Source organism: Pleurodeles waltl, chromosome 5, assembly GCF_031143425.1.
Source record: "Pleurodeles waltl isolate 20211129_DDA chromosome 5, aPleWal1.hap1.20221129, whole genome shotgun sequence".
In the NCBI taxonomy this organism is placed as follows: Eukaryota; Metazoa; Chordata; class Amphibia; order Caudata; family Salamandridae; genus Pleurodeles; species Pleurodeles waltl.
Window position 1 is genome coordinate 1,545,446,344 of NC_090444.1, and position 22,721 is coordinate 1,545,469,064.

The 22,721-nt window shown below is 42.4% G+C and overlaps 1 protein-coding gene across 2 annotated transcripts in view; it reads left to right on the forward strand.

The window, feature by feature from the left end:
* Positions 1-22,721, forward strand: part of ACP1 (acid phosphatase 1) — a 50,980-nt gene that overhangs the window by 10,587 nt on the left and 17,672 nt on the right. The window contains exon 3 of one of the 2 annotated variants that reach the window (XM_069235840.1): positions 20,223-20,336. In XM_069235840.1, the coding sequence (XP_069091941.1) occupies positions 20,223-20,336 (114 nt within the window). Of the gene's footprint in view, positions 1-20,222; positions 20,337-20,394; positions 20,509-22,721 lie in introns of both variants that reach the window. The other variant, XM_069235841.1, reaches the window with a different exon arrangement.

Sequence of the window (22,721 nt, forward strand, 5' to 3'; positions counted from 1 at the left end):
CGAGGGTGGATGACCGTATAATTAAACTGGATGCTTTCCAAACTGAAATAGACAACTATATAGTCTTCATTACGACATATCTCTTTGATAGCTAATAACGAGCAAACAGGAAATGCTTTCATGAAGAAGGTATTATGTAGAAAACATTGTAAAAAATGCAGTTTACATTGATTTTATTATAATGAAAGCTTTATGAAGTTTATAAAATAAAGAAAAGCCCAACTCTGACAAACTTTACTCAGAAACACACCTCAGCTCTTCACACTGAGTGCTATCACTAATCCTAAGCCTGAGATTCAACAGAACCTTGAGCACAGCTCTGTCCATAACCATAAAAATAACCCTGATCGTTAATCCAGTTCCCTTATCTGAACATAGTTCTAACACTCCCTAAAACGTTTAGATGCTATTTTATCAGATAATCTAAGATAAAGCGCCTACCCAGGCTAGGAGACCCTCAGGATTGTATGAGGCAACGTGTATTTACAGATAGCTGGTTAAGAGCAAAATGAATCAACAAAGTCAAATAAGCCTGAAGACTGAAAGGAACTCAAACATACTAAAAGTTTTAAAGCGGTGAAGGTTTATTAAATATTTAAAATGCCACACAAAGGCAAAAGAAGTCAAAATACGTAGCAAATCTACATAGGGAATTAACATAACCCTTAATCAAACACAGCAACTCGCATGAAGTCAAATCTTCGAGTGAAATACGTCTAAGTCCTAATCAAGAGATAGACTAGTATGGGTCTGCTCTAAGTTGGGGCAACCAAGACTCTGACTAACCTCCGGACAGACTTCTATGACAGAATGCGCTGCGGAAAGAACATTGTCCGCATAAGGTGATCACACATAGTTTCACAGATCAACAAATCAGAATAAGAAATGAAATACAGTATCATCTTGCACATTGACCATCATCCTTTTATGTAATAAGAACCTCTTATGTTCAAGGAAAATCATCCTGAGCTATTAATACTAGTGTTGTAAAGGTGACCACATCAGGTTAGATTGCAATAGTCCCCACCCTACCATGGTCACCACCACTGATCATCTGAGTGAATCATGCAAGGCTACCTGCATTAACGTGAAAGTCTTTATCAGTTTGGAATTCCTGTATGTGGATAATACATGAAGGCCATATCTGCAAAGCCACTGGCACCAAGGTAATAATATTAGTAATATGTCTTCTCAGTGCGTCATGATTTATCCCTTAAAATACCAGCGTTGTATATATTTTTTGAAATTCAGCCATTTATAATGAGTTTAAGGGCTCAGATAACACACACAATTCAGTTATACATACATTAATAATCATTTCACCAAGCACAAGCTTCTTATTTACTAAGTTTGATTGCACACAAAAAAGCTACTTACAGGAAACTGGCGAGCTGCCAGTAGCTTAGAGCTACTCGTTTGAGAGACCTGATGTATTACTGGTTGGAGAGGCCTGATCTACCACATCCCGAAATGAATAATAAGATACCCCCTTATTAACCTAATTTCATCGGATGTGTCCGGACAAATCTTCTTACACTTGTCCTCATTTGTGAGAAGGCCTACCGTAGGATAGGGTAGAAATGCTTTAAATATAGCAAAAGTCTACCTCTGGAGTTCTTCAAGAATAGCAGAATGTCAATACAAAACATTATAACTGCACATTGTGCTATTTGCGACGAGAAGAGAAATAAAAACACACATCATGGATGTGGTTGAATCCAAAATTGAGTTTAGACCTAGTTATGGAATTCTTTAGTCAAGCAAATAAAAACACGGTTTTGCAAAGCGTTGTATTTTTTGTTTTAGTGCAAAGATATTCATAATGATAAGCACACAGATTTGAACAAATCTGAATCCTCTTCAGACTATAAACACACCCTAACCCAAATCTCAACCCTAAAGTTTGTTACACAGCATAACCCTAACCTATACCTAACCGTGAGCCTCCAGTTCTGAAATCATAGACACTCAAAAAACGTTTCCATTGTTGCATGAATTTTCATTATTACTCAAGTTTTGTGATTATATCTTCTTCCTTGTGAGTTTTTTTCCTAATGTTTTTTTCATTATGAATATAATTTACTTGAACAAGCGACTGGGGATTGACCGAGATCAGTGCCTTTTTCGTTATCATATTGGAATTTTGGCAATGGTCCTTCAACTACAACATTCACTTACTTGCTTGTCAAGTATCAGAATAATACAAACGTTTCATAGCCATTGGTCAGGGAATGGAAAGCTACTCGGGCACGAGTACCATTGTTCACAACATATTTACCAATTTCAGATTTCCACAGACCACCTTCTTTGCAATATGAGAAAACGCAAAATGCTCATGTTACACATTCAGGTACCAGGCATTGTGGTTACGATATTGCCCTAAATATAATTTGGTAAGGTTAATTTCCTTCCACTTTACTCCCAATACCATTCCTGATGCAATTCATAATAAAATGCTGCCACTCCCAGCTCACATGTTTATAGTCGTCACAGGAACCAAACAGCTGTGACTTTCACTCCTAATGAAAAAGTCCCTTGAACCACAGTGTAAGTTGCCAAAATATCAAACTCTGTTACTAATGAGAATTAACTTGTCAACCCTTCATGGACCATATATCACTAAACTTGCCAACATTGCTACCGAAATATCTTCTAGCTTGACTATTTTAATCTCCTTCAGAGATGCGAAGACAGTTTAAGATAATTGGAGACAAAGCTAGCTGTAGTTGTTTCTCAGCCAAATGTATCACTCTGTGTGCAGATATAGAAAATAAATTATTCACCCCCTCCCTCTAAGATCTGTAGCAGCATTTGTGGTGTTTGCTTGATGTATACTTGCATCACTTCCCTGCTCACATACATCTGGCCCTTCGCACTTCAAGGTGCTGGTCGTAGATGCTTTTGGAAGGTCTTTTGCAGCTTATACCGCCATTACCAACACTGTTATAAGCACTGTTTTCACTCTACTGATTCCTCCTTTTTAACAAGTGTCCTTTGCAACATTTGACTTTAAAGGTTGCATTTTGAGTTGTTGCTGCCTCGTGCTATAGGGTTTATGAACTGCAGTTTCTCACTTTGCTTTTCTGTAGCTATGAAGGGACAGGCTAATTATGCCGGCATATTCAGTTTTTCACCAAGGTAGTGTACACTCTTCTTGTCAATTAAACCATTCAGTTGCCTTCTTTTTCTCATGATTCAATATCCGCATCAAATAGGTGCTACACACAATGTTTGCAAGATGGGCTCTCGGATTGTATTGTCAGGTGCCGGGGACTTCAGGTAGGCACGGCAACTTTTGTGTTTCTGAACCAAAGCTTATAGCCTAAATATGTATTGCATGCTTAATTGTACTTGACACTTGCTAAAACAATCCTGTATTACAGGTCACAAGCTCACTCCACTTTGAGGACAGCAGCTTTACTTTTCATTGATAACTATTGTTTGCAGGGCAACACCATCTTCACTGCATGTACTCACTAAATACCACCTTGAGAATAGTCACACTGCACAAGTGGCATCAGTGTTGAAAGAATGTGTTTGCTTCCACTCACACATCTCCACTACTTCCAGAACGAGAGTTTGGGACCTTTTTTTAAATAAAAATGCAGCATGCTTAACAGCGATTTTGTAACTTGGTTCTTGTATCAATTGGCCCAATTCACCATTCACTGGTGAAATGGAGCTGTAGCATCATCATTTCTTAGCACATTGTCTTGTATTGCATTGTTTACTTTTGATATCGCCATGTACAAACCAAGAGAGTCTCAAGACTGTATTGCCAGTGTAAGGCAATGTGGGTTTTGTGTCTCTTATCTCTCGTTCTACATTTATACTTTCCATTTCATCTAAGTAAAAGTTCATCAACTATATGTCAAGATAATACATAGCAGGCATATTGTGAAAAGCTTCAAGCAGCAGAACTATTTTCTTAAAAAACTAACATATTTGCTGTCCCTTGAAAGGGGAACACTTTACCTACTCCCAACATAGGGAGATCATCTGTTCCAAGAAAGGGGAAAAGATGCTCAACTTGTGCATTCAGGTCAGGAACTTGCAATTGTGGTTCCTGAAATGAGCTAGTAGCTACGACCAAAATATACACATTTCAATATTGACTGTATAGGAGTAAAAATCAATAAATCAGTTCGCACAGAGACCCAAAACTGGTAGACCCTATCACACTTGTATCATGTCACAAAAACTTAGAAATATAGACACTATCTTCTTCCAAGTAATATTTGATTAAACATAATTCTCTTCAGTTCACCGAAGACCCTGAGCATTCTCCTTCACCTAATCTTTGCTGTCTTTCAGCACTGAGCTACCAGCCAATGGACAGTTGTGAACTCCGTAGATTTAGTATAGAGCCAGTGCAAACCTTTGCTTCTGTTTTTTTTTATATTATAGGCTTTGACCACCTCACTTTAAATGAAACAACAACCGAGTTTATAAGTGCTGAGTTAAAAAAAGATTTTCTCACATTACTGCCACTTTTTTTTTTTCAAGCAGCTGATGGCAGTACTGACAAACTACATTTTAAATACATTCTCTTATCATACAGCCAAATGAGAAACCCATCTTGCTCTGTAGCCCATTACTTTTTGTTTGAAGTATGTGCTTGCCTTTTGAACCTATGCATCCAGTACCTAACAATTGATTTCCTGAGATGCTTCTACAGCCTACTTACCAAATATGAAACATATCAAAATTTGGTCCCAGGTGTAATAAGGTTATCTGTTTTGTCAGTTTACTGACCTCATTTTAATGAGGTTTGACTTGATCCAAAATTTAGGTTACAAAAACATCGAGACTTTGCTGAATTATAATGAACTTTTTCAGTGGATGTTGTCAACAAAGAACCATTTTTTGGGGGGCTTGGCCACATTCACATCAGATATCATCCCTAGACAATAGTCCATGAACTTTCTAAGTGGGCCGTATGAGTAGCTGTCTGTTATGGTCGATGGGACAGCATTGCAGAAAAACAGAAAAATAGGGACATGTTAGGTCCACAGCTCATGGGGTATCTGTGACCAGAATGTGTAAAAAAATAAAATAAAAAAAAAATACAAAAATTACAGAGATAAACAATGTTATACTGGGGGTAACCTGGCCCAATCTAAACCATCTGTCAAAACTCCTTTCAGAGGGTTACGGGGCAAGCAGGGGTTACTTGGCCCACTGTGGTGTTTGAAGCCTTGTCCTGATGTACAGTGACCTGACCTACTGCGGTCGTACTCAACTGGGTCAAATACCCCTTCTGCACTTGATTCTCAGGGAGGCAGGGGAGGTTTACATAGCTACAGGTCGGTGAACACGACTCATAACTCAAAGTGCAAACAATACAAACAGTAAATGAATGTCCAGCCAAATACTGGCTTTTATAAGAAAGGTAATATTTTATTACTAAATACACATGCAACCTGTTATTGCATTCAGAAGCAGCAACACAATCCCCCTTGAGGTTGGGACTCTAGTAATCTTCAGGCGAATCCCTATCCTACCCTCCTTTGTGTATTATGTGCAGGGTTATTCCCCATTCACTGGCAGCCGCGTCAGGGAATGCAAACTATTAGGCCACACAAGTGTGCTCCCTTTGACTCTTTTTGAATTTAGTGTCTATGGTGCTGCAGCATCATTAGCGGTAAGTCCCTCATGGCCCATTTCACGCCTTACCTACACGGAAGAGTTCAGTAGTGATAGTTCTGCTCAGTATAGAGAAGTCTGGTTGCTAATGGCCCACATAGCAGCTCCCGGCAGTGCAGGTTCTCTCTCATAAGTGGCTCTCCGGAGTTGTCTCAGATATTAGTAGATCTCCCAGCCCGTCAAGATGTGGTAAGTTGACTTTGCCAAAAGGGCTGGGGTTGGGAGGTAATCCTTGGCAGTGAGGCTGTGACGTCGTCTACGGCAATTCCCTGCGGTGAGTTGGGGCAGTTCCTTCACACTGAGGGTCCAGCCCACTTGTTGTAGCCTGTCTCTTCTTCGGATGGCAGCCTGAATCCTTTGGCAGTGTTGGTACCACCAGTGCATCCTGCCACATTGGGTTGCTGCTGTAAGTGGTTATGCGGGTGCAGACTTGGCTAGCACAAGCTCCCCGGCCCAGACGGTCACAAGTCTTGGCACTTCTTCAAGTGGTATTTTTACCAGTGACCCCCCTCTAGCAGGCATGGTCACCGCGGAGGGACAGGCGTAGCAAGACCCGCACAGCACTCAATATATGGCTCAGTCTACAGTAGCTCTCTCCTGACATGTGGGGGTTGCCCAAAACAATCCTGTTTACGGGTGACGGCCTGGTCTGTTTTCAACCGATTCTATATACCTCACACCGGGAGTCCTCACAGTAGGGGTTTTCACACTGGAATTAGCTCCCTCCAAAGCTCTCCTCTTCCTTACAGGGCACACTGATCTTAGCAAACAGGCAGGCACTGGTGCTCCAGGCTACAGGGTAGGTGGTCTTGGCTTCCCTGCGTGATGTTCCCTCACCCTGCAGGGAGGCTAGTAGGCCTCGGTCCCTAGTGCTGGTCACAGACAGAAGTCTTGCAGAGCTTCCCCCTCTCATACAGCTGGCTGCTTGGCAGATAACCATGTTTTGGGGACTCAGCCTCCCATTCTTATAATCCTTTTCCAGGCACCAGATGTTATTTAGGGTCTGGGCCTTTTAAGTTTTATGTTGGGGTTGGTGTATCTTTCGAAATGGGCATGTTGGAAAGTCCTCCTTTTTTTCTGGTCACCCCCAAACCTTTTGGTACAGATACTGGTGGTTACTGACTGTTGGCTGTCCCTGGGTATTGCTAACCAGTCCCCGGGCCAGTGGTCTGTGTAAAATGGATATGCGAAATAGGCTAATTATAATTGGCTATGTCAACCTACCTATGAGTCCCTACTATATGGTAGGGCATGTAGGTTTAGGGACCAGAGCATAGGTAGTGCACCCATAGGTGCACTGCTGAAGTTCCAGTGTCACTTTAAAGGCAGGCCTGCCTTGCTGACTGCTTTTAAATTAAAGTTACCTTCAAATTCAGCATTGGAATTAAAGTACTTCCAAAGTCTTGAAATACCTTATTTTTCCATATAAGTCACCCCTAAGGTGTACCGTAAGTGCCCAGAGGGCTGGGTGCTATGTAACTATAAGCAGAGATCTTATAAAAATGTTTTATAATCCCTGGTGAGGGAAAAATTGCCAAAATCGTTTTCCCTCATTGTAGTGAATGGGCTCCATTGGCTAAAATGGAGAGACTTTATTTTAATTAATAAAGTCCCAAAAGGAGATAAATAATCCAAGTATCAGACTGATTGTTATAATAAATCCAACAACTTGCCATTGTTGAATTTAATATAACTAGATCAGAAAAAGAGTTTTAGAACTCTTCCTGAAAGCTCTGTAGTGCCCTTCTTCTATTGTCCAACCTCTGACAGCCTGGCCAGGCTAACTTGATAAGGTGTGAAGTGGCCTGGGAGAGGAGATCTGCTTCAGCAGATGGTTTAACAGGATGGGGGGGAGAGAAGCCAAACTGGACTTCAAAGGAGGAAAGGACATTTGGAGCAGCTCGGGACCTCCCACATTCCCTGCAAACCCAGACAACCAGGTACCCCCTTGATTAGATGAGGAGAGGGCAAGTAAAGGGTGTGTTAAGGAATTTTAGCCACACCAGTGGTTGGACTCTGCCACACCTAACCTCCAAAACTGAATTTCTGCCATTTGGGATTTTTAAAGAAAGTTGTTCCCTAAGAATTATTTTGCCACACTTCCCAGGAAGTGGTAGAGGGTGGTGGCCGTGGCCTGCCTATGATTGGACAGTTGTCCCCCACCCTCCCTTTTCCACCCCACGAGCAAGGATAAATATGGCAAAGCTGCACCCACACCTCAGATCCCTAAAAGGAACAAGACAAGAGGGATTGCCCTGCTGGACCTCTGACCCGCACCTGGAAACGGCACTCTGAAGGACTGCACCAGCTGCAACCTTGGACTTGACCACCACAAAAAAGAATTTACCTGGTGTTGGAAATTGGGTCTTTGGTTGGCAGTCAGGTTACCCCCTGCCCAATCAAGGACCCTCACTCTAATCAGGGTAAAGGAGAATCACACTCAGTTAACCCCCGCTCACCCCCTTGGTAGCTTGGCACGAGCAGGTAGGCTTAATTGTAGAGACAAGGTTAAAGTATGACGCAACACAGGTTTAGAAAATAGCCAATATTTATCGGAACAAAACAAGACCCCAAACAACAAAAAATCTGACATACACAAGCCATGAATTTTTAAAGATTAAACTTAAAAATAGCGCTTAGAAACACACAATGCTTCAGTGAGGTGTTAACACGGCGTCGTGACTGTCATTCCCAACAATCCAGTGCCAAGGTGCTGGGCACGGAGTCACGCAGACCCCCAGGTACAGTACCTTAGTGAAGTGTGAAAACAAGCTGGTGTGCGAAGTCGGGGATCATGAGGCTGCATCGATTCCGGTGCTGTGGGGTGAAGGAGCGGAGGCGTCATGAAGAGATGTCGGGTCCTTGCTGCAGAGCAGTGTTGGTGAGGCTGCGTCGGTTTGAAGCGTTGAATCTGGGCACTTCGGGCGAAGTCGATATCTGGCGGTCACGAAGTGGTGCGGTGACTCCCACAGAGTCGTCCGAAGTCTGTTTTCTTGGATTTTCACCAGCTTCTCCTTTCAAGGGCCCAGGGACTGGATAGGGCACCACTTGTCAGGGCAGGAGTCTTAGCAGAGAGTCCAGGTGCTGGTGGGGGAAGTCTTTGATGGCCTTGGGACTTCAGAACAGGGGGCAAGCTCAGTCCAAACCTTTGGAGATTCTTCTCAAGCAGGAATGTACCACAAAGTCCAGTCTTTGTCCCCTTTCACAGGCAGAAGCAGCAACTGCAGTATAGCTCCACAAAGCAGTCAAAGGGAGGGCAGCACTTCTCTTCAGCTCTTCTCCTTGGCAGAGGTTCCTCTTGATTCCAGAAGTAATCTAAATTTCATGGGTTTTGGGGGCTCTTCTTATACCCCTTTCTGCCTTTGAAGTAGGCCTACTTCAAAGGAAATTCTCTCTTGTTTGTAAGATCCTGCTTTGCCCAGGCCAGGCCCCAGACAAACACCAGGGGGTCGGAGACTGCATTGTGTGAGGGCAGACGTAGCCCATTCAGGTGTGAGTGACCACTCCTCCCCTCCCTCCTAGCACAGATGGCTCATCAAGATAAGCAGGCTACACCCCAGCTCTCTTTGTGTCACTGTCTAGAGAGAGAGGTACAAACAGACCAACTGCCAAACTGACCCAGACAGGGAATCCACAAACAGGCAGAGTAACAGAATAGTTTAAGCAAGAAAATGCCTACTTTCTAAAATTGGCATTTTCAAACACACACAATCTAAAAAACAACTTCACTAAAAGGTGTATTTTTCAATTGTGAGGTCAGAGACCCTAAACTCTATATGTCTGCTCCCTGAGGGAATCTGCACTTTAATAATATTTAAAGGCAGCCCCCATGTTAACCTATGAGAGAGATAGGCATTGCAACATTGAAAACTGAATTTGGCAGTATTTCACTGTTGGGACATGTAAAATACACAAGTACATGTCCCACCTTTAACATACACTGCACCCTCCCCATGGGGCTACCTAGGGCCTACCTTAGGGGTGCCTTACGTGTGTGTAAAAAAAAAAAAAAGAAAAGGGGGGGATGGCAGAGGAAGGTTTAGACCTGGCAAGAGGGTACACTTACCAAGTCGAATTGGCAGTTTAAAACTGTACTCACAGACATTACAGTGGCAGGTCTGAGCCATGTTTATAGGGCTACTAATGTGGGTAGCACTACCAGTGCTGCAGGCCCAATAGTAGCATTTGATTTACAGGCGCAGTACATCTCTAGTGCACTGTACTAGTAAATCATATATGCCAATCGGGGAAAGCCAATTACACATACATTTTACATAGGAGCACTTGCACTTTAGCGCTGGATACCAGTGGTATAGGGCCCAGAGTAACAAAAAGAGAGTCCAGCATACATTAACAACCTGGGAAACAGAGGCAAAAAAGTTAGGGGAGACCACGTCAAGGATGCCAAGTCTAACACCTGGCTTCAGCTGGTTCAAGAAGGGACTCCCTGTTTGCTACAGGTAGAAAATTGCTAACCAGAGTCCCCTGCATCAAAGCCTGAAGAAACTGACCACTGTCCTGTAGTCATCTTTTAAGTTTGAGCCAGGTGCATTCTGGGAGTTGGAGTCCTAACCCTCAAGGAGTAACTCAGAGCTTCTGAAACCTTGGGGTGAGTTGTGGACTCCTAAAGGAGCCGCAAAGATCTTCTGGAAGAAGATCCAGAAGATTGGAGAACTTCTGGTAAAAAGCTCCAAAAAGGAACTGACCTGACGTTGTGGATCAAGTCGGTTTACATCGACCCGACTTGACTTGCAGGTTTGTCCTGGCGAAAATCCCCAGACTTCCACGTTTTGACCAGGTGCCCTGGGAAAGGAAATCCAACTACGTTGACTTGAAATAGTCTTGTTATGGAGGATCGTCTCACGTCGGAGAGTCTGAACGTAATAAGTTGACCAGGACTTCTCACACAGAATATCCGAGGAGGGCCCCAATTTCAACTTCGGGCATGACGAAGATATCCATCTCAAAAAATAAACTAAGTCCGAAGATAGAATTCTTCAATGAGGTCTCCTGCAGCGCGTATCCGAAGAGGGCTCCAGGGCGGTCAGATCCAATCTGTGACTTCGTCCTGTCACGGTTTTCAATGGTCTTACCGTCGAAGCTGAGAGGCGTAGGGGAACGACACTTGTTCCGGCAGGTTCTGCTCTGGCCGAGGTAGGGGCGACCCCTTCCAGTAGCCACGGTGCTGTTTGGTATGAGCAAACCACTACAGTCCGTGCCCTCCTGAAGGAGTCCCAGAGGAAAAACCCCCGTAGGGTAAAAAACCTCCACAGGAACTCCCTGAAATGAAAGGAGGACACCAGGGCGTTAGGACCAAGGATCAGGAAGACTGGAAAACAAGGCAGGACAGGAACAGACAGGATTCGCAGGAGGAGATCAATCGGAGCGTGACTACCACCAAGGAGTGTTGCAACGGAATGAACAAGCAATTGGAATCCCCTTATATACCCCTGGACAGGAAGTAGGAAACAGGAAGTAGAACACCACCATCTTGGATTGGGGAGAAAACAACAAGAGTGAATTAGGTATGTGTGTAAAACAATGCATGCTGGGCAGACAGGAAGTGGTCAGCATGCTGGGAAGAAAAGAGACAAGTATAAAGTACCCCAAGTGTAAGGGTTCGGTTTGTTCCAGGATACATCGGTAAGTAAATGACAGGAAACGGACATGTAAGAAAATTAATGTTGAGCGCAAACTGCGCTGATGCGGCCATGCCTGAACCCCCTCGGGGTCTCAGACTTTGCCGCTTCTGCCTTTACGGCAGAACTTAAAATATGGCAAGCGGCGAGTGCCGCAACCCCTAGCCTGGCTCCCTGGAGCCTCCATGGCTCCCGCCCGGGCCGCGGCAACCCCCGCGACCTGAGTGTCGGCCGCGGCGTTCTCCGCGACCCGGGTGCCGGCCACGGCAGAAAAACCGTGCCGCGCCGCGGTAACCGAAGGCCGCGGGGAGTGCCGCGGCATAACACGTCCTGGTGAGAAAAATCTTCAAGAAAAAGATTACGTCCGAAGGTAAACTTTTGACCAAGTCTTCCCGCTTGTTGTAGCCGAGCAGGACTCCATCGCGGTCGATCTCAAATTTTGACTTTGCCCTAGTCAGGGTGCGACCAGATATCTCGAATGGCGTTTTCAGTTTCTAAGCGCTAAAAAATGTGTATTCTTCAAAATTTCATATCTCCGGTTCCCTCTTATCTGATTTTATTCATTTTGGTGTCAAATTAAAGATAAAAATACTTCCTATTTTTATAGATTGGTTGTGGATTTTAAACTGTTTCCTGTGTTTTATTTTATTACGGTTTGGTGATATTTGAATGCTTTACACACTTTGTCTCCTAAGTTAAGCCTTCTTGCTCGTTGCCAAGCAACCAAGGGTTAAGCTGGTGTTAATTTATTGAGACCTAACTGGACGTAGTGGTGGTTAGTGGTCTATTACTAAGTGTCTGTAGTTACCTGCCCTTACCAATAATCCACTTTCCAACAGGGCAGTTCTCCTTTTTCCTTTCTTAATGAAATAGGTCTGGCACAACAGGCACAACTTTGAAGCTCATTGTCCACGAAACAGTTCATGGGAGTGACCAGAGTTTGCAACTGGATGTCAGCCACAGTGTTATGTGCTTTAAAACATTAATCTCAGACCCCGAGCCCTACTCTTTATAATTCCCTTATCAGCCCCATTACCCTTCCTGATATGTTGATGCCTCTTTCTTGTAATCTATCATTTAATCAAAGGGTAGTCTTTTAAAGTGTAAAGGGAGTCTCTTCCTTTTCCCTCCAGTGTGTCACCACCCAGCTTATAGGAATGCAGCAATACACAAATCTTTCTGGAGGATTCCTCTCCTGTCTTCACCAGGCAGGCCTGGGCTTCCCAAAATGGAATGCAGGGTCCTCCATTCATTATACCATTGCAGACATAATCAGTGTACCGTCACATCACACTTTGGGTCCAGCTTTGTTACCTTTTATACATTGTACCCTTGCATGTACACATGCATTCAATGCACACACTCGGTCTGCACTCACTGTTCAGTACTGAAGCGTATCTATCTTTAACCAGGATGTTTTATTTCTAAACACACATACTGCCAGCACACACTCATTATGCGAGCTGCACAACACTTCATGTATTGTACTTCATGCAAGTACACATACACCCACCATATGCTTTCCTGCCTCACACACTGCACAGCACTACATCTCTCATGTAATGTATTCCTCTCAGGCATACATACATCCAGTACATGTACTAAGTGAACATATACTGCACAGTACTGCTCCATCCTTCTACTGTACCCTGCCTAGGCATGCATATGCTGTCGCACCCGCAGAGGTCTTATTTCTGCCTCAGGTTCAGAAACTCCATACTGAATAAAGTTTCAAAGCTTTAATACAACCACAGAGCTAATGTAACATGAAAGTGTTCCAGACGTAATTGTACTCGTACATGAAAACCATAGGCTGTCCAAAACGTCTAAAGAGATTATGCCTACCTAGCATCAATACTGTTAAGCACTCCAATAGTATAGCATAAATCAACAGAACTATAATATACACATCAAATCCAGATTTCAAAGAAGATGGTGGTGACATAAGTAAATCATCAAAAGTCAGTTAACAACAATCAGTTTCAGAGCTGGGGCATCCTTATCTCTAATACAAATTTGGACATGCATGTGTGGGAACGGGCTAACAGGTGGGCAAAAAAAAAGGAAAAGACAAATATTTTGGAAAAACCTATCTAACTCACTATAAAAATAAACCGATGTAATTATCTAAGCTGAAAAGGAAACAAGAAACCACATTAAGAATTATACCTGTCCTCATGGGATAGCAGACAGGAAAGTTTCAACAAGCAGAGCGTTCACTGTTCCGTAGCATCAGGACAGTGCAGAGCACAGGCTTCACATGGGGCAGGTCAGCAGTTCAGAATTGATTGGGAGCATATCAGTACTGAATAGTATGAGCAAATGTGACTAAAAGGAAACTTGTAACATAAAAATAAGTATGCCAGAAGACTTGAAGAGGATCAGGAGGCGACAGTACAAGTACCCCAGGAGGACTCCGAAAGACTAACTAAAACTTTCAAAAGTCTCTCCCTAACTAGAAATGTCCACAAGTTTCTAATTGGTGTTCCAGATGGGCTCCTCTTACACACAGTAACCAGTGTCCAATGGTAACCACTGGCACCATCAAGTTTGCAACTATTCGGAAATGTCTCAGGGAAAACATGTTATCAGCTCGATGAATTCATACAGTTCCACCAAAATAAAATACTTATTTATTAACTGCAACTTTTGTATCCTTTCTCACAGGACGCAAGGATGAGTTGAACAGTTCCTATACTATATTAATAAGGCTTCCTGTCTTGTTTGATAGCTAGAACAAATACTGTTACATTTGTTATTTCTCAAAATATGTTCTCTGTCTTTTAATACAATAGGATATTCAATAATATGTTAGCAACGGAGGAATTAATTCAGGTCAGAGGGAAACAGGTTCAAACAAGTAATATTTCTCTACTGCTGCAAAAATAATCTTAAAGCCTAGTCTAGCTAAGAAAGCCTAAATACACATTAATACAGTTAGTACACATAAATTCCTATTGCGCACCTTACAGTTTGAATCAAATATGCAAAGCAAAATTATTTAATTGCAAACATTATTCACAACATATCAGAACACAATTTAAATGTACATTTATTTCTCTGCACACACGTAACCCACATCAATAAATTCAATCAGTATAAGTATGATTAATTCATTTTCATTTAATACTCCATTTCCAATTTTCATCACATAATAATACTTTTAATACTAATTGATATCAGTAGCTCACTGAATCGTGTATGCACAACATCTTTTCGTGACAAAATGCGATGTCGAAGTACAAATGGAGGCCACATTGTCCAACATAGTTCAAATGTGCACATTTTACATTTCATGTTGATTTCAACTAGACTTTTCAATGAAGTTTTATAAGTCACTGTATGCTAACTTCTATGCCACTAGTGTTTTTAGTAAAGTTTGAACTCTATAATGTACACCAGTGCAGTCAGTCACTTCTCTTGCGCTGCACAGCAGCCCACATCTGCTGGTGTGTGTTTAACTCACCCTCGGCCTACATTGGGTAGAAGTTTTAAAAGGTGAGTGAGTCTGTAGGCCTCATTCTAGTGACACAGGGTAAAAAAGGTCCTGCTCACTACTACTGATCACTACACCATATCCTGCCACCACCACTCTTGTACTGCTTAGCTCCTGGTGAAACAGTAGCACTCCATCACTATCAGGGTAGCACTGCGTGTCCTGCACCCAGTCACCAACAAGACCACAGTCCATGAGACAGGCCTACATAATTGAACACACTCATGACCCATGTTGGCCTGTGTCAAAAAAGTCAGCATTAGGGATCTCTAACAAAGGCAGTGGTGCCTTCAGTAAAAGTGTGATCCTACCTTTATTTGAAACAAGCATTGGCAAAGCCAATAGGTCTTGTATACATTAGAGATACTGTCTTTGTCAATGCCTTTTAACCACTTTGTATGGCAACCTGGCTGCTGTTCAACTTGGCTAAAAGTTAGTGGTGTATGGTTTAGTGGTATAGAGTAAAGTGGCACAGAGTAGCACGGCGTAGGGAGGAATGTGGAGTGGCATAGGATGGAATGTGGAGTGGAGCAGCATTGAGTTGAGTGGAGTGGCATGTAGAGTACATTGGAGTAGCACAGTTTTGGATGTAAGTAACTAAAGCATCAATAGAGATGGCAGACTATGGGAAAGCAACATAAATAAGAAGCTGTATGCCTGTGTTAAAAGTAGGAATGCACGCTGCACATCTAGAAATAATACTGAAACGCTTATAACACAAATAGTGCATCACAAAAAGACGAGGAAAAACGTGCTTGGTCAATGCTCCAGGCAGAAGCTACCGCAAGGAAATAATAGAAGAATACAGGAGTTAAGCAGTTGAAAGATTGCACATGAGAGTAAGAAGGAAAACAACTAATGGTATACTGTGGGCAGGTTGTAGGCCCACTGAGTAGTAAACAATATACCTTGCAGCACAACTCGCTCACTGTGTAGGCAAGACTAAAGGAGATCCGTAGGAAACTTCACAAGATCTTGGTTTAACCCCTAGGGTGCCCCAGATGTGCTGGTCTCACCCTCGGCAACGGGACTAGATCAGCTCGTCCTGCTATGGGCCCCCGGCTGAGCACCACCCTCCCCTGGGCAGAAATGGAAGGGGAATTGCTTCCCCTGCCACCCCCCCGCCCCCCAACACCCACTGTGGCGTCTGATGACATCAGCGTGCTTTTGCGCGCTGACCTCATCCGAGACCTTCCGGAAGGGGGGCAAATTATTTTTAGGCCATTTCTACCCCCGGGCAGAATCCACAAGACACCAGGGAATTTTTTTATTTTTTTTATACTGACGCATAAGGGGAGCGGCCCCTTTGGCAAGGCCCACTCCCCGGTGGGGGGAGCAAAATATTTTTTGTCCTTTTCTGCTATTTTTATTAGGCCAATCTGCCCCCAAAGGGGGCAGAATCCTCCAGACACCATGGATTGGTGTGTGTTTTGTTTGGGGGGGGGTAGCCCCTTGGTCAGGGGTCGCTCCCCATGGGGGCACATTACTGTTGGCCATAACTGCCCCCCTTGGTGGCAGATTGGCCTATTTTTGGAAGGCCCATCTGCCCCCAAGGGGGGGCAGAAAGCCCACCAGAGACCAGGGAAGATTTATTTTTCAAAATAAGAGGTTGGGGGTATGGCCATACCCCGCCCCAAATGAATGGGGCCAAAGTTGTTCTGCCCACCAGTGGGCAGATTGGGCAATTACCCCCCATCCACACCCAGGGGAGACAAAGTCCACTAGATGCCAGGGAATAAAAAAAAGAAAAGAAAATAGTGGGGTGGTGGTTACCAACCAGTATGGGCCTGGTTATGCCCCCACCCGAACTGAAGGGGCTAACAGTCTTTCAGCTCTCCCCCGCACACTAAAACATCTTATCCCATGGCAAGCAAAAGGACATTTGATTATTTTTGTTTTTTGTTTCTCGTTTGGGCCATGAGAGCTTGGTAACTCTAAAAATCATCCCATTTGGAATGATGAGGGCTGCACTTTTTTTTTACTTTGGGACTCTGCCATGTAGAAAAATCCACAAGACCTAGACACATCTGAAAACTAAACATCTAGTTGATTCCAGGGTGGTGTGCTTCACATGCACCCCGCAACATTTCCTTACCCACAATTCCCTGCAAACCTGCAACTTTGCTGGAAAGCACACATTTTTCCCACATTTTTGTGATGGAACCTTCCGGAATCTGCAGGAATCCACGAAATTCCTACCACCCAGCATTGTCTCATCTATACCGATAAAATTGCTGCTGCTGCTCTTGTCAGCCTAAAAATTTATTTATTTTTCAAACTTCCCTTTTGGGCTCACTTTGGATCCCCCTCAGTTTCGACGTGTTTTTGGCTCTTCCCTGACACAAACACTTGGCCCACCTACACAAGTGAGGTATCATTTTTACCAGGAGACTGAGGGGAACGTTGGGTGGTGTTGAAATATGTCCTGGTGCGGTGATCCCACACAGAAATGTGGGGAAAATATATATATATATTTTTTTTTAAGCTAAATTTGAGGTTTGCTGAGGATTCTGGGTAAGAATACATTGGTGGATCCACGCAAGTCACACCTCCATTGAATCCCTCGGGTGTCTAGTTTTCAGAAATGTCTGGGTTTGGTAGGTTTCCCTAGATGGCTGCTGAGCCCTGGACCAAAAACGCAGGTGCCCCATCCCCCGCAAAAACAGGTAGTTTTCTATTTGATCATTTTGATGTGTCCAGATAGTGTTTTGGGGCATTTCCTGTCGCGGGCACTAGGCCTACCCACACAAGTGAGGTACCATTTTTATCGAGAGACTTGGTGGAACGCTGGGCGGAAGGAAATTTGTGGCTCCTATTAGATTCCAGAACTTTCTGTCACCGAAATGTGAGGAAAAAGTTTTTTTAAGCTGAATTTTCAGGTTTGCAAAGGATTCTGGGTAACAGAGCCTGGTGAGAGCCCCACAAGTCACCCCATATTGGATTCCCTTAGGTGTCTAGTTTTCAAAAATGCACAGGTTTGGTAGGTTTCCCTAGGTGCTAGCTGAGCTAGAGGCCAAAATCCACAGGTAAGCACTTTGCAAAAAAACACCTCTCTTTTCTTTGGGAAAATGTGATGTGTCCTCATTGTGTTTTGGGGCATTTCCTGTTGCGGGCGCTAGGCCTACCCACACAAGTGAGGTACCATTTTTATCGGGAGACTTGGGGGAACATAGAATAGCAAAACAAGTGTTGTGTTTCTCTACATTTTTTTCCTTCCAAATATAAGACAGTGTGTACAAAAGATGTCTATTTGAGAAATGCCCTGTAATTCACATGCTAATATGGGCACCCCAGAATTCAGAGATGTGCAAATAATCATTGCTCCTCAACACCTTATCTTGTGCCCATTTTGGAAATACAAAGGTTTTCTTGATACCTATTTTTCACTCTTTATATTTCAGCAAATGAATTGCTGTATACCCGGTATAGAATGAAAACGCACTGCAAGGTGCAGCTCATTTATTGGCTCTGAGTACCTACGGTTTTTGATGAACCTACAAGCCCTATATATCCCCACAACCAGAAGAGGCCAGCAGACATAACAGTATATTGCTTTCAAAAATCTGACATTGCAGGAAAATGTTACAGAATAAAACAGAGAAAAATTGCTGTTGTTTTTTACCTCAATTTCAATATTTTTTTATTTCAGTTGTTATTTTCTGTAGGAAACCCTTGTAGTATTGACACAAATTACCCATTTCTGAATTCAGAATGTTGTCGTCTACTTTTCAGAAATGTTTAGGTTTCTCGGATCCAGCATTGGTTTCTCACCCATTTCTGTCACTGACTAGAAGGAGGCTGAAAGCACAAAAAAATCGTAAAACTGGGGTATGTCCCAGTAAAATGTCAAAATTGTGTTGAAAAATTGGGTTTTCTGATTCAAGTCTGCCTGTTCCTGAAAGCTGGGAAGCTGGTGATTATAGCACTGCAAACCCTTTGTTGATGCCAATTTCTGGGGAAAAACCACAAGCCTTCCTCCGCAGCCCTTTTTTCCCATTTTTTTTTTTTTTTTTTTTTTTTTTTTAAACGAAATTTTCACTGTATTTTGGCTAATTTCTTGGTCTCCTTCCGGGGAACCCACAAAGTCTGGGTACCTCTAGGATTTTGGAACCAAAGGATGCAAATTTGGTGCGGGTAGCTTATCTAGACAAAAAGTTATGAGGGCCTAAGCACGCCCTGCCCCAAATAGCCAAAAAAATGGCCTGGCACCTGAGGGGGAAAAGGCCTGGCAGCGAAGGGGTTAATATGATAATGCATACAAACGTAGGTGTCCATTTATTCAGTTAGCCTTATCTGTTTGCATGTGTTACAAATGTTGTTGTTTTGTCATCAAACCATGTGTATGGTGTATCATACCCGTTTAGCTATTTCCTTCTAGTTACCAGAAGGTTTTGGTGTGTCTTTTTCTTTACGTTTATTGGTCAGAGGTGTCCATCTAGGGATTAAAGTACTGTACAGAAGTACCGGTCTCAGAGTTATAGGTTGTAGTCCTTTAGATTTAATTGCATTTGTTACCCTGCGTTAACATGTCATTAATGACGGTTGAAGAAAGGTGGGTCAAGAACAAGAGGGTGAACCTGGTGAGTAGTGTTTAGTAAGCAGAATAATATCTTCTCATCTGGCGGGCCTTCTTTCTTTTATACTTAGTCCCTCCAGCATCAACTGGTGTGTATGCCACCAACACTACTTCCTTGCTCCAGTCTGGTGGTTACAAAATTCAGATTAAGCTCATACCCAAAGAGAATAAGTTGGTACGATGCATCTTCCCAACTCTCCACAAGAGTACTAAGGTTTCAACATGTCTTCTTTGGAGATAGTAGTGTGCTTAATTTATAGAGTATGTTGGCAGTAAAGCCTTACAAAATGAGAACTAAAATGTGTTTCAAAGTGTATTCTGACTCTTTTTATTATGAGAAATAATACCAAAAATTATGACTATGGGAAGAAAAACGCTGGATAACTATTGTTTAAAGTAAGTAACATTATATTCCGTAGCTTTAGGCTTCTTTGTACCTCTCGGCGAATACAAATCAACCATTAACGTCTCTATCTGTAGGTTTCCGAGTCACAGTGCTGGTATTGTGATGTTTGTCTCTGTATTCAGCAACCTGATTAACTCACTTTCCACACACCGCTTCTTGTCCCTGTGAGAGGGAGGATAGGTAAAAGTGGAGCCCCTTCAGTGCTTCCATGATCCTATTAAGATAAGCGATTCTCTTCCCAAGACTGATATCAGTAGCTTCACTTTATCTCTGCGCGCTCGGAATATTACTTATTTTCTACAATTGTGCAGAAAAAAAAAGAAACGTGATGGGGTGACTGAGATGTTCAGTTTTTTATTTTTAAATGACCAGATGTGCTTCTTTATATTTACTTAAGTCGGATACTCTTATTTCGCCCTTGGGGGGAGAATACAATATTGTGTGTATTTCTTTTTATAGTGGAGAATAGACAGTGCCGCAACGTCTACATATGAAATAGGAAGCCCTCCCGATTATCGAGGTGACGCCTGCATGAGGAGACATGACATTATCATGAATCATATTGCCCGGCAGGTACTGTATCCTAATTTGCTTTTATCATCTTAGCTGTGAACTTTGTTTTGTATTGCAGTGGATGATAGACAGTGGTGCTGTTTCTGACTGGAATATAGGATGCTCCCCTGATGTAAGGGCACTAAGCTGTCTAAGAAGGCATGGGCTGGAGACTACCCATAAAGCACGGCAGGTATATAAAAGCAAATTCAATACAATTGATACTCTCTTTACTCGCAGTGTTTTTGCACAGAACTGTCCCTAAACCGGGGTTAAACCAAGCGAAGAAATGGAATCTACGTATATTCCATATAATTTTGCTTCCAGATTTGGATTATTTAAATTTAACAAGTATTTCATTAAAAAAAAAAAATTGAGTAAGAAAAATAGTAAAATCTGACCTGTCACATATTTATAGCAACAGTTGGAAATTGTATATACCTCCTTAGCAAATGCCTTTGGTAAGTCTTGTTTGCTTGCTGCCTTTTTAAAGATGAATCTGATAAATAATTAGGTTTAGGTTAATGCATCAGTTATTCTGTCAATTCATCAGTTCCTTAAAGCTAAATTAATTTACAGTTTAATAAGTCTCAATTTTGTATTTTTGTGAGGTTTTGTTTCAGATTATCATTAACATCTTTAAAGCAGTATTAATCAGGGGATCTACTTAATATCACTTTCCTAATGTCTTTGATGCAAAGCATTTCATTTGTGGCTTTAGTTGACTGAAAGATGAGACTGTATATTACACACTCCCTTTAATTTCGCCCACTTTTCCATAGATTACAAAGTGCCACAAATATTTCAATTATTTTGAAGCATTTTTTTATTCCTTCATTTTTCATAAGATAAACACTACAAATTGAGCTAGTGGACACTTCGAAAAAAGATCCCAGATTCTACAGTTTTTCATATTCAAATGTAAGAAATGAACTTGCCTAGCAAAATATATTTTATGTTACACTGTATTCTGTTTTACTGTGTGTTGTCGTAACCCATGCCATAATGAGATGGGTATCGCAAGGTTTTCAGGAACTGTGAAGGGTGGCTCTATTTTTAAATGTACTGCCTAACAATGTGTCTGTACTCGTGTGTATCAGACCCGACCTTGAGGCAAGTTTCTCAGTGTTTTTACAGTTTACAGTGTGATAATACAGCAAGTGGAGCGTGGCTGGTGCCAGGGGCCAGTAGAGCTTTGGAAACCCTGTTCTACTTAAACAGCCCTTACCTGCCCCCGCTGGACGAGTTTTTTTTAAATTTATTTGTGTGTTGTCTTTGTTTAAATCACAGGCAGACACCTCTCAGGTGCTGAGAAAGTTTCTAAAGAGCTGTAGAGCCCATCGTGCAAAGCGTTACATGTAAGGGTTTCCGGTTCACCGGCACAGGCACTTTTAACCCGTACGCTGTATAAGGTGTGAAACCCAGTTTCACACAACTGGTCCTTGTGAGTTGGCTGGCTTTGTGTATTGATAACTATTTTTAGGTGTAAAACAATCTAATTAGTATAATTAAGCATGAACCTAGGCGTAATAAGTCTTGCCCAACAAAGCTGCTCAGTATGCTTCTAGAAGCGATATCAAAATGTGAATCATGAAGATATATCCCAGGTTGCGGCAGTCCCTCCCATTTATCATCCGCCTTCCCCAACCCTGTGTCTATGATAACTTGTTAAAAACTTTCCATTTGCTTGATAATGAGTCCATGTGAGCTGCTACTTTGGTTTTAGCATTGAATAATAGTTTACACAGATTATTAATAGCTTTCTTATTAAATAACCCCAAAAATCAACTTACTGAAAGGAATGGTCCAAAGGACAGCGGCTAGCGCACAGCATCTGATTGTATGGGATGTATAGTGAAGTTTATAAAGGTGCCCTTATTGGTCTATTGTTTCTCAACGTTTTGTAAATGTTTTAAAGATTAACGCGGAGAGATTTTTATCATGGTGATCCAAAATTTACAAAGGGATTTAACATATTTAGGACATGGGCACAGGAGGGTCAGTGAAGGTTTCCTACAGATAAGTCCCTAGTGGTGTACACCATTTGCAAACTAAATTGACTTGTATTTGCTATAAAGCAAGTGAATGAACCTGGGCACGCTCGTAGACAACAGTCTGAATTTTAAAACACTTTTCATGCTGCAGTTTTTTAATTCCAGCTGTGCATCGTTCTATGTTTCAGCTGTGCGCAGTTCTGTATTTAATGGACATGGAAAGTAGAGCTTCAAATTGTATTTTACTACTTTTACAAGGATTTCAGCATATTAAGAGAAGTCATGGCTTAGCCATTACGTCTGACCTGTTCTTAATGTACGTGGAGATGCTTCGTTCACTAGGGTTGAATAGACAGCCATCATGGACCCTTGTAGTGTCTTCGGGGAACATTGTATGTGAAGAATACTCAAC